This window comes from Henckelia pumila, chromosome 4 (assembly GCF_033568475.1).
Source record: "Henckelia pumila isolate YLH828 chromosome 4, ASM3356847v2, whole genome shotgun sequence".
NCBI classification, from domain to species: Eukaryota; Viridiplantae; Streptophyta; class Magnoliopsida; order Lamiales; family Gesneriaceae; genus Henckelia; species Henckelia pumila.
Window position 1 is genome coordinate 233,088,349 of NC_133123.1, and position 16,097 is coordinate 233,104,445.

General features: G+C 37.9%; 2 protein-coding genes across 2 annotated transcripts; one reads left to right on the forward strand and one right to left on the reverse strand.

Annotated features, from left to right (window-relative positions):
- Positions 1 to 2,464: 2,464 nt before the first annotated feature.
- Positions 2,465 to 4,755, reverse strand: LOC140862922 (heat shock cognate 70 kDa protein-like). The gene is made up of 2 exons (XM_073265944.1): positions 4,539 to 4,755; positions 2,465 to 4,155 (listed from the first exon to the last, which is right to left on the reverse strand). Exons 1-2 carry the CDS (start codon positions 4,753 to 4,755, stop codon positions 2,465 to 2,467), a joined length of 1,908 nt encoding a protein of 635 aa, XP_073122045.1.
- A 1,529-nt stretch (positions 4,756 to 6,284) lies between these two features.
- Positions 6,285 to 8,207, forward strand: LOC140862923 (heat shock cognate 70 kDa protein 2-like). The gene has a single exon (XM_073265945.1). It carries the CDS (start codon positions 6,285 to 6,287, stop codon positions 8,205 to 8,207), a length of 1,923 nt encoding a protein of 640 aa, XP_073122046.1.
- Positions 8,208 to 16,097: the final 7,890 nt, after the last annotated feature.

A 16,097-nucleotide genomic window follows, 5' to 3' on the forward strand; every position in this document is an offset into this window, starting at 1 on the left:
AGATGCTAAACTGACTCCATCAGTTTACACTCACTAAACTGATCGCATCAGTTCATCTGCATCGGTCTACTACCTTGCCATTTTCGGATAAGATCGTCCATACTCTGACACACTCTGCAGATGGTAGTGCTGCGATGCAAAGGGCAATGTCGGCTTCAGAATTCGTTGGTGATAGTGACAAATCCAACGGGAATAATTCTAAGTCTATCTGAAGATTCAATTTGAAATTATGACCGTTATCAATCTAGAGGGTATAAATAGAGCTCTTGATCGATCAAATAAATTGCTGGAAAAACGCTCTAAGAACTACGCTACTTTACGAGAATACAAAAGCTTTACACTCTGAAGAGTTGATTAAAGAACTCAAAAGCACAAACGCAGAAGAGTTATTCTGATCATTGCAGGATCAATTTTGTGCTAAGGAATTCGAGTTGTATTCACTTTGTTTCATTATCAGTCTAGGACTGAAACTGAGGTGTTGTACTAGGAGTTCTTGTTTAGGCAGTGTCTAAGTCCTAAACCAGATCGGGGTTTTGCAAATTGCTTGTAAAATTCAAAGTTTTCTAGTGATATCCTTCCGAAGTGGAAGAAGGGGTGACGTAGGAGTGTTTGAAATCTCCGAAAATCCATAAACAATTGCTTGTGTCATTTTAGTTTACTTACCATTATCACCTAAACCTAAACTGGTACTTACTCAGTGTTCAAATCTGCAATTTGGCATACTTTCGCACATACTTCTGTTTGCCAAATTCCATCAGACATTAAGATAAGCTAAGGATTCAGTCACTAAACCGATTGAATTCAATTATATTCTACTAAACTTCTTGAAAGTATATTCCACCCCCCCTCCTCTACACTTTCAACCGATCCTAACAAAAAATATTGAAGAATCGAAGAACAAAGTTGGTGGAATGAAATCGAAGAACCTATCAAGAGCTATAATTTTTGAATTGCAGAGTTCGGAAGGTCCGAAGTATTTTTCCAGAATATTTAAATGTTCCAATGCAAGTTCGGATGCTGCAAAGTTGGACTTCGGACGATCCGATGTATGTTCGGATGATCCAAAGATTTTTCCTTCATTTTTAATTCATCGGAAGCTAGTTTGAAATAGGCGAAGCCAAGACGTTTGTACAATCTGGTTCAATTTTTAGAATTAAATAATTCGTGGAACCAAGTTCGGAAGCAATGAAGGTGTAGTTCGGATGATCCAAAGACCCGATCAGACGATCCGATCTCTTTACGGTGATGACAAGATTTAATTCAGTTCAATCAGAGTGATCAAGAAGTAAAACTTACAAGAAACATTGTTGAAATTTCATTATATTTTGTAGCACAATCTGAACATAATCTGAATTGAGAGTGTCTTGGATTTTATTTTAAGGGTTGATTGGATCGGATTTGTGCAAGTCGTTGTATAAATATAATTCTTCTAGTGGAAATCGTTCTTGAAACAGAATAATGAGAGACATAAAAGTTTGGAAAAATATTTTTTTTGTCAATTAACTTTTTTAATTTTTTGTTTTGGTCCATTAACTTTTCAAATTTTTGTTTTGGTACACTAACTTTTAGTTTTTGGGTATTTTGGTCCAACTGCTGATGTGGCACCGGAAAATGCTGATGTGACATCAGAAAATGATGATGTGGTACCAAAAAATGCTGACGTGTCTAGTTTTCACGTCAGCAATTAGACCAAAATCATTGAAAATTAAAAGTTAGTGTACCAAAACTAAGATTTGAAAAGTTAATGGATCAAAACCAAAAAATGGACAACTTATTGGACAAAAAAAACATTACTCCTAAAAGTTTTAACTTCGAACTTTCATAAAAATCTCGTGTTCGTTATTTTTATTTTTTGCATAATTTAATTCAGTTTTCCTTAAGCTATCCAGTTCAATTAGTGCGTGAGAAAATTTTCTCTTGACTCAATAAGTTCTCACAAGAAAATTTATGTTAAGAAAAATTCTAACAATCGAGCTGGAATCTCAGCTTAATTGTAAGACAAGTTTTGAAAAATATCTTATGTGTGTATTCCCCCCTCTACACTTTTTCGATCCTAACAATTAGTATTATTTGTATCTATGTACTTGTTCATTTGTAAATTATATAATCGAACAGAATAAATTAGAAAGTATGGTAAAAAAAGATTTTAAAAATATTAAGAGTATTTTCATATTTTATTTGAAAGCAAGAATGCATGACATGATTTATAAATAAATAAGGTAATTAAAGAGTCACATAAATAAATAAATAATAATTGAGAAATAAATACATTAATTATGTAATAATGAAAAGGGACGTAGCCATGTAAATTCACAATTAAACTCACATAATTATATATATAAAAATAAAATAAAATAATAAATAATATATATACTTCCCATGAGATTTAATATGGATGAAATATATAATCTCATTCATAAAATAAAACCAAGAGCATGTATCATAATATTATACATTTATAACCTTAATCAACTTCATCCAACTTAGTAGCAGGACCAGCAGTACTGGAGTACATCTTTGCAATTATAGGGTCGCATGTGCTCTTTAGTTCTTCCAGTTTATCCTTAAACTCATCTTCTCCGGCGAGTTCGTTGCTTTCCAACCACTCATTAGCCTGCTCAATGGCAAGTTCAATCTTCCTCTGCTCCGAATATGTCAATTTCGAAACAAAGTTCTTGTCCCTATTAATTTTACTTTCCATATTGTAGACACGATTTTCCAGTGCATCCTTGGCCTTAGCTTTCCTCCTATGTTGCTCATCTTCGACCTTAAAATGCTCCGCCTCTTGCACCATACGCTCGATCTCTTCGGTAGACAACCTGCCTTTGTTGTTGATGATTGTCATGTTCCTTTTGTTCCCAGTCGTTTGATCTTCGGCCGAAACGTTTAAGATCCCATCATAGTCAATATCGAAGGAGATTGTTATTTTAGGTACGCCCCTAGGAGCAGGTGGAATTCCAGTGAGCTCGAATTTACCCAACAAGTTGTTATACATGGTCCTCGCCCTTTCTCCCTCGAACACTTGGATGAGTGCTACTGTTTGGTCATCCGCACAAGTCATGAATTGTTCCTCTTTCTTTGTAGGTATAGGAGTGTTTCTTGGTATTATTACATTCATATCACCTCCTTTGACTTGCACGCCGAGGGACAGGGGCGTGACTTCGCACAACACTATGTCGTGAACCTCTTCATGACTGCATTGGCCAGTTAGTATTGCTGCTTGAATGGCTGCACCCGAAGCGACGGCCTCATCAGGATGAATGCTCTTGCACAACTCCTTTCCATCGAAAAAATCTTGCAGCATTTGTTGCACTTTGGGGATTCTAGTAGATCCCCCGACAAGCACCACGTCGTGGATACTTTTCTTGTCCATCTTGGCATCATTCAGACAACCCTCAACTGCTTCAATGCATTTCCTGAACAAATCTATATTCAGTTCCTCAAACTTTGCACGCGTTATTTTGTGGTCGAAATCAATGCCATCGTACAAACAGTCAATTTCAATGGTTATTTCACTGGTAAAAGACAGATTCCTCTTCCCCTTCTCACAAGATGCCCTCAACCTCGCCATTGCTCGGGGGTCGACACTTGCGTCTTTCTTGTGCTTTCTCTTGAACTCTTGAACACAATAGTTAACCATTTTGTTGTCGAAATCCTGCCCTCCGAGGTGCGTGTCACCAGCAACAGCCTTAACCTGAAACACGTTGTTCTGCATAGTGAGAAGAGACACATCAAATGTGCCACCTCCGAGATCGAAAATAAGCACATTTTTCTTTGCAGCAGAGTCGTTGAAATTAATTTCCAGGCCATATGCAATGGCCGCAGCAGTTGGTTCGACAATGATACGCAAGACATTAAGCCCAGCAATGGTTCCAGCATCCTTGGTGGCCTGCCTCTGGGAATCATTGAAGTAGGCAGGCACCGTAATAACTGCGTCTTTTACTGTTAATCCAAGAAAACCTTCTGCGGTTTCTTTCATCTTGGTGAGGACCATCGCAGAAATCTCTTCAGCTACAAATTTTCTTTCTTCACCTTTGTACGTAACCAAAATCAGGGGTTCATCACCCCGCCCGGAAACGACTTTGAAAGGCCAGAGTTTCGCATCACTCTGGATCGATAGGTCGCGGAACCTCCGACCGATCAACCTCTTAGCATCTGCAACCAAAAAGGGCAAAATACTTGTAATTAACGAAATTGTTGATGATGAACAAAAATGATCAGCATGGACTTGAGACAATTATTACAAAAAAATTGGACTAAGACATCATTGGCCTAACGAATTCAACTATTGATTGAATATACTTTATCATATTTGAATCGTATTTATAAAATTAGCAATTTAGCATGAACTTTTTAATTTCTCTTTTTAGTACTTTGTTTCAGTATCGACACCATCCCGATCGAGGACAGTAATGAAGGAAAAAATTACTTTTATATATTCTTTCCTTATAACATTTTTACTACAATTTTGAATAATTATACTCTATTGATACACACAACAACAACAACAAAAATAACAACTATATATAACGTCTGACCATATACTGTGTTGCTTGGGTTCGTGGCGGCAAGATTCTTGGCGGCATCGCCGATGAGACGATCGGTTTCAGTGAAAGCTACGTAAGAAGGCGTCGTGTGGTGGCCATGATCATTTGGTATGATCTCAGCACGATTGTGTCGCCACACGGCCACACATGAATAAGTTGTTCCCAGATCAATTCCAATCGCGGGTGCTTTGATTTTCTTATCAGACATTATGGATCGTATATATGTAATAATAATAGTATGAACACGATTTTTTGCGAACGTGGAATGAAGAGGAGGAAATGCAAACCCGAAGTCTGTATTTGATGTGGTGAATGAAGCAAGATTAACAAGAAATAGTTGATACAAATGGTTTATAAAATATTAACGTACGGTGCTTTAATATTACTATTTTGTTTGTTTTTTATTTTTATTTTTTTAAAAAAACGGGTATATTTAACACCTATTGACTTTGGGAAGAGCCAGTCTTTTTTGGGGCATAATTATGTATGATCGTGTTTCCCATAAGACATACTTTTTCACGACGTGCATGTATTATATGGTTTTCAAACATATTTGAAATTTTGAAAGTTTCAAATGTTCATTCAGTTCCATTATTTGATTAGAATTATGTATGTCTAACTAAAAAAAGGAAGTGAAAATAACTAAAAATGACACGAGGATTTTCAACGTGCAGTTCAGAAAAATTATTCCTACTCCACGGGGTATTAATGCGCAATGGATTATACACCACTCTTGTATTGTACATATTACAGAGTATCGAGTGATGAAAGGCTTAAATTCTAGGAGCAGAGGACATTTTAATTGTTTGGAATATAATCAATTTAGTCCTTGAACTTGTCATGTTTGACTTTTCTTTTTTTCTTTTATTTTTTTCCCTAACTTGTTATAGTCGTGTTTTACTCTGTAAAACAGTTCAGATTATCATAATCCAAAACATTTTCTGAGCTATGAAGATATTGGAAATTAATTATATTCTAGACTATTATTATTTTTAATTATATCGAAAAATTTGTTTAAATATAGAACAAAAATATTACTATCTTCAATTATTGAGAAAATATTTTACATACATAGTCCAAGTCTAATTTTAATATTTTATGCTCTCGCAAGTTGATAGGGATTTCCATGTTGACTTTAACGTAAATGGTGCATAAAGAATATGTTAAAACGACTTTTATAATATAGGGAAAATTGTGTCAAACACCTCCTTACAAAAAGAAAACAAAAAAAAAAAACACAGTCACACACACAAAACCATTACAACAAATTAATAATTAATAATATCTTAAAATCATGTGTTTTACAAATCCACAAAAATAACTTTTATAAAACCGTCTCAAACATTAATTATGTGAAACAAATTTTTAATATAACTCGAATGATAAAAAAATATTAATTTTTATATAAAAAATATCACATTTTACTGCACACATAAGCCAAAGTCAAATTGTCCACATGTATAGATCCATAATACAGTTTTCCAAGAGATATATTATTAAAAATGTGTAGTGTTCGGCTGCAAATGAGATGTGTAAATCTATCTGAATTTAAAAAACACAAGGTTTTAAAAGACCTTTAATTTAACATAAGAGATTTGCTTCTTTTGATATCTTACAGCTGGGGGTGATAAATGAAAATAAAATATTTGGTTTCGATGAATAATCAGGCCTGTACGTATATCACTTGTTATCACATTAATTCTAAACTTATACTACTCTGAATATAGTTATACAATAATGGCTGGAAAAAGCAAACCACCGGCAATTGGAATCGACTTGGGCAACACTTACTCATGTGTAGCAGTGTTGAGGCGAGATCGTGTTGAGATCATTCCCAATGACGAAGGCAACCACGTCACGCCTTCCTACGTTGTTTTCAACAGAAACACATGTCTGGTTGGCGATGTTGCCAAGGATCTTGCGGGAATGAACCCGACTAGCACTGTTTTCGGTACTGATCATAAGCATATTGTAGTGTGTTTCAGCTTGATGGATGGATCTTGTACTTATTTTCTATTTTCACTCGATTATATTGCAGATGCTAAGAAGTTGATTGGTCGGATGTTCAGCGATCCTTTTGTCCAGGTAGGTAGGAAACTCTGGCCTTTCAAGGTGATTTGTGGCGCGAATGATAAGCCCCTGATCATTCTTGTATACAATGGACTAGTGAAACAATTTTCTCCCGAAGAAATTTATTCAATGATCCTCACCAAGATAAAGGAAATGGCAGAAGCTTTTCTCGGGTTCACAGTGAAAGAAGCAGTTATCACAGTACCTGCCTCCTTCCACTTTTTCCAGAAGAAAGCGACCAAGGATGCTGCAGCCATTTCTGGCCTCCATGTCTTGGATATAAGTACCGACCCAGTCGCTGCAGCCATAGCTTATGGTCTGGACAAAAAATATAGCAATACCTGGCCAAAAAATGTACTTATTTTCGACCTTGGTGGTGGCAGCTTGAATGTGTCTCTTCTCACCTTGGTGAATGGTATCTTTCAGATACAGGCTATTGGCGGTGACAACGTTGGAGGGGAAGATTTTGATAATAGAATGGTCAACTATTTGCTGGAAGAGTTCAAGAAAAGGCACAAAGATCACAACATACGAAACAACCCTCGATCCCTGGAAAGGTTGAGGACTGCTTGTGAAAGAGCAAAGTGGAATCTGTCTTCTTTAACAGAGACAACGATTAGCATCGATTGTTTGTTCAATGGAATTGATTTCGACTATATTCTAACCCGAGTTAGATTTGAGAAGATCAACATGGACTTGTTTGAGAAATGCATTGTCCATGTTAAAAGGTGCTTGAAGGATGCCAAGATGGAAAAGGGAAATATCCAGGACGTGGTGCTTGTTGGTGGATCATCTAGAATTCCAAAGGTGCAACAATTGCTTCAAGATTTCTTTAATGGTAAGGAGTTGTGCAAGAGCATTCACCCCGAAGAGGTCGTGGCACATGGAGCTGCAATTCAAGCAGCAAATTTAAGTGATGGGGTGACAGAGACCGTGCAAGAACCGCCGTTATCATTGCATGCCACTCCCCTGTCTCTTGGTATGCGCATTAATGACGACGAAATGTGTGTTATAATTCCAAAGAATACCTTGGTTCCAACTAGGAAAGAAACAATGAGAACCACTAGTTATGAGAACCAAACTAGTTTGTTAATGGAACTGTATGTGGGTGAAAGGCCTAGAGCAAGGGACAACATTTTGTTGGGTACATTTGTCTTGTATGGCATTCTTTTGGCTCCAAGGGGTGTCCCTAAAATAGAGGTGTGCTTTGATATTGATGTCAACGGTATCTTAACCGTGTCGGCTGAAGATAAAACAACTGGCAAGAAAAACAGCATGACAATTAACAATTTTTTTGAGGGCATGCTATCCGAGGATCATATTTCGAAGATGTTGAAGGACGCCGAGAGATTTAAGTTAGAAGACGAGGAGCATAAGAAAAAATTCAAGGCCAAGAATTCTCTGAAGAACTATGTGTACAACACTAGAACAAGTATTACGACACAAAAACTTGTTCTAGAAAAAATGGAAGAAGAGGTCAAGTTTGCTATTGAGTGGTTGAATGAGCACAAAGATGGAAAAAGAAAATTGTTTCATAATAAAAAGGAGGAATTGCAGAAGACTTGGGATCCTATTATTTCAAAATTCTAGGTTCAGATTAATCCCAATATTTATTCTTTTCTATTTTTATTGTTCTTTGTTTCATGGCGGTTCTCAAATTACTTTGCTTGTTTCTTTAATTTAAAAAATTGCAAGTTGATCGAGATAGTTTTCTAAAAAATTAATTTAATTAAATATAAATATATTTTTCCTAATTTTGTGAGCTGTTTTCGATTTTTATTGGATACGTTGTGAGCAAATTGGTGATAAATCCCCAAACTCAAATTTGACTTTGTCCTAGCTCCCTACCCATAAGATTTTTTGCAATAGTTCCCTAGGACCACCAAACTTGAATAATTAAATTATTAATTCTTGTACTTGTTTTATGCTATTTTATGCTTAAAATCTAAAGACTTTATGCTAAAATCTGAAGATTTTGTGCTTAATTTTGGTACCATCAATTATGTGCAAAATGGTATCAAAGCATTGGGTTAATTATTCAGACGTAATATTATTCGTTAATTCATACTTTTCTTTGTTGAGAAATTTTTTTTTTACAAAAATGACTTCAAACGAAAGTTTGAATCAATAAGATTTTATTTATATGAAATCCTATAAACAAGTTAATCTATTCACAATAGATTCCTTAGAACAGGTTGTGATTAAGAATGCTCTCGATTTTGAAGGGATGAAAAAAGATGATTTCTAACTCTCAATTTTTAGAGATTACCCCAGATTCCTCTAAACTTTCCGGAGATCTTAGAGAAATTCAAAAGACCGTACAATATTACAGCAATCAGCTGTATGAAATACCTCGACATATTGAAAAAATCCTTAAGAAACAAGAAGAAATTCTTGGAACTCTAAAGGATCTACAAACTAAAATCATAAATCTAGAACACACTTCTGGTTCTAGAAAAGGAAATACAGGAGGAAGGCTATCACTCTCGTTTGGTACCGAACCTTTGTTACATCAGAAAGGTAAAACCAAAATGGTTCAAAAACCTTTAACTGATGATGAAATGATGATTAATCTTATAAAAGCAGTATCAGAGAAAAACACTATCTGATAACTACTTTAGAAAGATTAAATCTCGAGGATCTACAAACTCTTGCGGATTCTTTTGCGGGCATGCTATCCGATCATATTTCTAGGATGTTGAAGGACGCCGAGAGATTTAAGTTGGAAGACGAGGAGCATAAGAAAAAATTCAAGGCCAAGAATTCTCTGAAGAACTATGTGTACAACACTAGAACAACTATTACGACACAAAAACTTGTTCTAGAAAAAATGGAAGAAGAGGTCAAGTTTGCTAGAGTGGTTGAATGAGCACAAAGATGGAAAAACAAATTTCTTTCAGAATAAAAAGGAGGAATTGCAGAAGACTTGGGATCCTATTATTTCAAAATTCTAGGTTCAGATTAATTAATTATTCACTTGGGGAGCTGGCTTGATTAATTTCATGTGTTTCGTTTCTTCTACTTGTTAGCAACTTCGACTGATTTAAGTTATTTTGTGTTGTGCGAGGAAGTACAAATAAGCATCTAAATTTAGATTTATATTATCTAGTGAACGATCTTTGGATTTTCATGTTAATCCCTCGATAATTTTTACATCTATGATATTACTTATATTTGATCAAATTAATAAAGAAAATATTATACTAGCACGCAACATGTACGTCAATACATTAGTTACTATAAAAAAAAAAGAACACCTTAGTATGACCACTTCAAAATTACAAAACCACTCTTCATTTTATTGAATTACTAATTATTTATGTGATAACGTATGGGCAAATTATTTTAAAATCCCCAAACCCAAACATTTCTTTCTCTTAACTCCCTACACTCAAATTTCTTTGTTTCAACTCCCTAGTGGTCCCCAAATTAGTCTTAAAAAGTGTTTAGTATTTAATCCTTTGTACATGACATTGTTTTACCTATCGATCCAGTTCAGGAAAAGCAGAACTATCGGTTAAGCAAGGTTTCCAGCCGATATACTCTGGATTAGGGTCCAACATGCTTTCGTAAGATGAATTAAATTCAAATACCTCTTTGGCCATAATGTCATCGGGTCATACCTGCCAAGTTTTACAAAGTGCTCCTCACACTCCAACCACGTAGTCGTAACAGATGGTTTCTGCACAAGCTCCTTCAACGACACCCAGCACAGCCTTAATTCGTTTTCTACCTTAAGGCGTATGGTATATAAATTTAATTATAAAATATGAGCATGAAAGAACAAGAGACTTTAAAGAAATTATTCAGACACAATATTATTACATAAATCAACTCCTTTGAAGAGGAGAAGACAACTTATTTAGCTACTCATAGTAACCTTGTTCTTGAAATACATAAAAGAAAACTTAATACAATAGAGAGAAATATTACAACAATTTATTTTTAAGAAAACTGAAGGGAATGATCGATCTCTTCAGCTTCCTTGAACGCTTGTATTTATAGCTAAGGTTCCACTCGTTTCACCGAGAAACTTCAGGGAATCTTACATGTAGTGACCCTGCATGGAATCGCCTACTAACTGGCAACTAATAGCATGCATTAAACTTAAAACAACAAAATACTTAACAGAGTAAAAACGTACGGAAACATAACCAAAAATTTACATATCAACTTAGTAATATAATTCTAGGCTTAAATCTGTAATGATACAACCATATCGAAATTCTTAAAAGTAAACATTATACAGCTAAAAAATCATGATGTATAATAAACTCCTCAAGGCTCCTGCTCCCTAGTCCTACCTTGAACTACCAGCTCCGTCCATCCTGCGACCTGCCCCATGGAATAGGGTGTCCAAGATAACAACTAGGACGTGAGCGCTAACGCCCAGTACATAGACATGAGTAAACATATGTATATAATGCATGCAACATGATGACTGGTAAAGGGTCATCCGAAAAGTCATGCTCAGAACCTGCGCCACATGAGTGCTGCCACCGCACGGATCAACCTCTGGGTGCAACCACACTCGTCTAGTACACCAGAGTAGACAGACATAAATGCCCCCGCCGTCGCGGTACTCTCAGTGACAGACTATCGAGTATAGAGCTGAGCGGCTCTATAATCAGGTATAACAAGGAATAGGCTCAACGTGTATATGCACATGACATATGAGTATAGAAAACGGTAAATCATACATCATGCCATATAATAATGCCAAATAAATGCAACATATAAACATGTATACTCGCTGGCAATCTCAGTCAATGTGTACGTACCTCTAGGCTAGTTCAAGTAAGTAGATCCTAGGTTCCAAGCCTATATTCAAAAGTTCACCGTATCACTACACAAGTTCTATAAGCCTTAACTAAGCTAAAAAGTACTCTTAAAACTTAAATAGATTTCCGGACCATACCTTCGTCCGTAGTAAGCCCTTTGGAGACGCTAGTCCCGGATGACTATAACCATACCTTGGTTATTCCAGAACCTCTATTATAACCGATAGGGCCCTCAAGTGTATAACTCACACTATATAACTGAAGAAGGAAACTCGGGAATTCGTATTTCAAAATGAAATCAGCTGAGCCCTATTTATAGGCAAAATTCCTGGACAAGTTCGGAGCCTCCGAACCAGGGTTCGGATCGTCTGGTCCAACTCACTGTAATCCTGGACAAGTTCGGATCGTTCGAAGGTCTCTTCGGGTTGTCCGAGGTGTCCAAAATCCGACACTTGTCAAAAACCATGGCTGAGTAATCCTGCCTACTTGGCTCGAGGGAGTTCGGGCCGTCCGAAGTCCTCTTCGGATCGTCCGAACGTACCTTAACTCCGAAGTCATCAAGCTCACCTTCGAAGCCCCCGGATGGTTGAGTTCGGACCGTCCGAAGTCATCTTCGGATCGTCCGAACTGGCTTAGAAAATGAATTCCCAATTCTTGCTTCTGAAGTCTGATTAAATCCTGGAATTAGTTAATTAACAACCCTTAATCATGTTTAAAATATCATTATCTTAAAATGAAGTCCGGGTTACTACATTCTCCCCACCTTTAGATATTTCATCCGCGAAATAAAATCTAAAGACAAATTAAGATAACAATATGAAACAGAAAACCATGTTTTATTACAACAACTATAATTACATCTTTACATGGTAATCAAAAATACAAAGCAAACAACTCAGGATATTCTGCTTGCATACGACTCTCAGTTTCCCAAGTTGCTTCTTCAACGCCTCGGCGCTGCCACTGTACCATCACAAGTGGTATAGTCTTGTTCCGAAGAACTTTCTCCTTCCTGTCTAGGATACAGACTGGTCGTTCAACAAATGACAGATCTGGTTCTAGCTGAATATCAGTAGACTGAATCACGTGAGATTCATCAGCTATGTACTGTCGAAGCAACGACACATGAAAAACATTGTGTATACTGGAAAGAGATGGAGGTAAAGCCAAATGGTAAGCAACATCTCCAATCTTCTCCAGTATCTCGAAAGGCCCAATGTAACGAGGAGACAATTTGACTTTCACACCGAATCTCATCACCTTCCTGAAAGGTGATACTCGTAAGAACACATATTCACCAGGCTCAAACTGAAGTGGTCTGCGATGAATATTAGCATAACTGGCTTGTCGATCTTGAGCCACTTTGATCCTATGCTTGATCAAATCTACCTTGTCTACAATCTGCTGCACCAATTCAGGACCCTCGACTTGCCGTTCCCCAACTTCATTCCAAAATAACGGAGTACGACACCGTCGACCGTACAATGCCTCGAAAGGTGCCATATCAATACTACGATGATAACTGTTATTGTAGGCAAATTCGATCAAAGGTAACTGATCCTGCCAAGATAAGCCAAAGTCCATGACAGAAGAACATAGCATATCCTCCAACGTACGAATCATGCGCTTTGACTGCCCATCAGTCTCCGGATGATACGCAGTGCTCAAACTCAGAGTGGTACCCAACGCCTGCTGAAAACTACCCCAAAAGCGTGAGGTAAATCGCGGGTCTCTATCACTAACAATACTCACTGGAATCCCATGCAATCGCACTATCTCCTGGATATATAAGCGAGCCATGCGATCATAAGAATACTCCCGGTTGTAAGGAATGAAATGTGCTGATTTCGTCAAACGGTCAACAACAACCCAGATAGCATCACACTGACGTGAAGTCATAGGCAAGTGGGTGACAAAATCCATAGTCACGTGCTCCCACTTCCATTCGGGAATCTCAAGATTCTGCAGTAATCCACCTGGTCGTCGATGTTCAGCCTTGACCTGTTGACAAACCAAACATCTCGAAACAAACTGATAAACACTTCGCTTCATCCCCTTCCACCAGATTCTAGTTCGCAAGTCCTTATACATTTTCATGCTACCTGGATGAACTGATAATCGACTCCTGTGAGCTTGAGATAGAATATCATTCCTGAGATCCGCAACATTAGGTACAACCACTCTATTAGATAGGCACAATAAACCATCTGCCTGGAAATGAAATCCAGATGTATTAACTCCATTGGCTAGATGTGCCAATCGCTGAGTCTTAACATCAGATATCTGAGCATCTCTAATTCGAGAATACAATGCCGGCTCAGATAGAATAGTACACAAACGAATCCCATTCCTCCCTTTCTTGTGCTTGAGCGTAAAACTCAATGAACAGCATTCTTGAATCATATGAGATATTTCATTAGTTTGAAGTGCAGAAAGTCTCACCTGCCGACTCAAAGCATCAGCAGTAAGATTGGCAGAACCTGGATGATATTTGATTTCGCAATCATAATCCTTCAGAAGATCCATCCAGCGTCTCTGTCGCATATTCAACTCCGCCTGAGTGAATAAATACTTCAAACTCTTGTGATTCGTAAATATCTCAAATTTCTTGCCATAAAGATAATGCCTACAAATCTTGAGTGCAAATACAATGGCGGCTAACTCGAGATCATGCACTGGATAATTATTCTCATGCGTCTTCAACTGTCGAGAATCATAGGCAATAACATGTCCATGCTGTGTCAAAAGACATCCTAATCCCTGACTAGAGGCATCAGTGTAGACAACATAACCTCCTGATCCAGAAGGTAGAGCTAGCACAGGTGTAGTAGTAAGACGTCTACGCAGCTCGTGAAACGACTCCTCACAATCCGAGGACCAAATGAAGGTAACATCTTTCCGAGTAAGCTGAGTCAAAGGCCTGGCCAACTGTGAAAAATTCTCGATGAACCGACGGTAATATCCAGCTAGACCCAAGAAACTACGAATCTCAGCAACCGTCGTCGGACGAGACCAGTTCAGCACTGCCTCTATCTTACTAGGATCAACAGATATCCCTTCACTAGAAATCACATGATCGAGAAACACTACCCGATCAAGCCAGAATTCACACTTACTCAATTTCGCATACAGTTGCTTATCTCGTAACGTCTGTAAAACAATCCTCAAATGTTGTGCATGCTCATCCTTGTCATGAGAATAGACAAGAATATCATCTATGAAGAAGATGACAAATCTATCCAGATACTCTCGAAATACCTGATTCATCAGATTCATAAAGACTGCCGGTGCATTCGTCAAACCGAATGGCATCACCAGAAATTCATAATGCCTGTATCTGGTCCTGAAAGCAGTCGTAGATATATCTGAGTCTCGTACCCGTATCTGGTGGTATCCCGATCTCAGATCGATCTTAGAATAAACAGAAGTACCCTGTAGCTGATCAAACAGATCATCAATCCGCGGCAAAGGATACTTATTCTTGATGGTGACACGATTCAACTGCCTGTAATCAATATATAATCGCATCGATCCATCCTTCTTCTTGACAAATAACACAGGTGCTCCCCACAGAGAAACACTCGGACGAATATATCCCTTATCAAGCAGATCCTGTAACTGCTGTTTCAATTCCCTCATCTCTAATGGTGCCAGACGATAAGGTGCTCGGGATATAGGCGTAGTTCCTGGTAATAGATCAATACCAAATTCAACCTCTCGAACCGGAGGAAAACCAGGAATATCATCTGGGAATACGTCAGGAAACTCGCTGACAACCGGTAGCTGATCAATACTCGGACTACTCGCAGACATATCAACTGCATAGATGAGGTAGCCCTCCCCACCTGACTCCAAGACATGACATGCCTTCAGAGCCGATACAAGTGGCATCGGAGGTCGCGCACCCTCACCATAAAAGTACCAGCTATCACCCTCAATGGGATGAAACTGTACCAGACGCTGATAAAAATCCACAGTAGCGTGATACAAAGTCAGCATATCTATTCCCAAAAAACAATCAAAATCTGCCATCGCTAATATCATCAAATTAGCCGATAACACATTACCCTCAAACTCTAGAAGGCAACCCATCACTAGACGCTTAGTTACTACCTCCTGCTCCAACGGAGTAGATACAACTAAATCCATATCTAATGATACATAAGGTAATCTATGTCTCTTAACAAAACGGCTAGAAATAAAGGAATGCGATGTTCCAGTATCAATTAAGACAAGTGCAGGAATACCACATAACAAAAAGTTACCTGCCAACATGCGATCGCTTCCCTCAGTAGCCTGCTCCTGAGACAGAGGAAACACCTGCCCTTGAGTCTGGGGATGAAAACCAGAAGAACTCTGTAGTTCTGGCTGCTAACATGGAAAAGTATAAGCCTGAGATCCAACCTGGGATCCCGATCCACTAGCAGAACCTATACGCTGAGGACAATCTCTCCGCAGATGTCCCTGCTGACCACAAATATAACACGCCCCAGTAGCTCTCCGACATGAAGCTGCAGGATGTATCCCCCCACAGTGGATACAAAACTCCTCCTTCTTCTTCTTCTTCCCAAAGCGGAATGTACCTCGTGAACCACGAGAACCAGACGAAGTAGTAGGAGTAGAAGAAGACGTAGGTACAGATGGCATAACAGATTGAGCTTGAGGCTCAATAGATCCACTAGGCTGTGCTGGCATCATC

Coding starts and splice junctions, on each gene's coding strand:
- LOC140862922 (XM_073265944.1), bottom strand. CDS start 4,755: ATGTCTGATAAGAAAATCAAAGCACCCGCGATTGGAATTGATCTGGGA. Junction 4,156..4,538: donor CCCAAGCAACACAGTATATG/GTCAGACGTTAT, acceptor TTTTGGTTGCAG/ATGCTAAGAGGTTGATCGGT.
- LOC140862923 (XM_073265945.1), top strand. CDS start 6,285: ATGGCTGGAAAAAGCAAACCACCGGCAATTGGAATCGACTTGGGCAAC.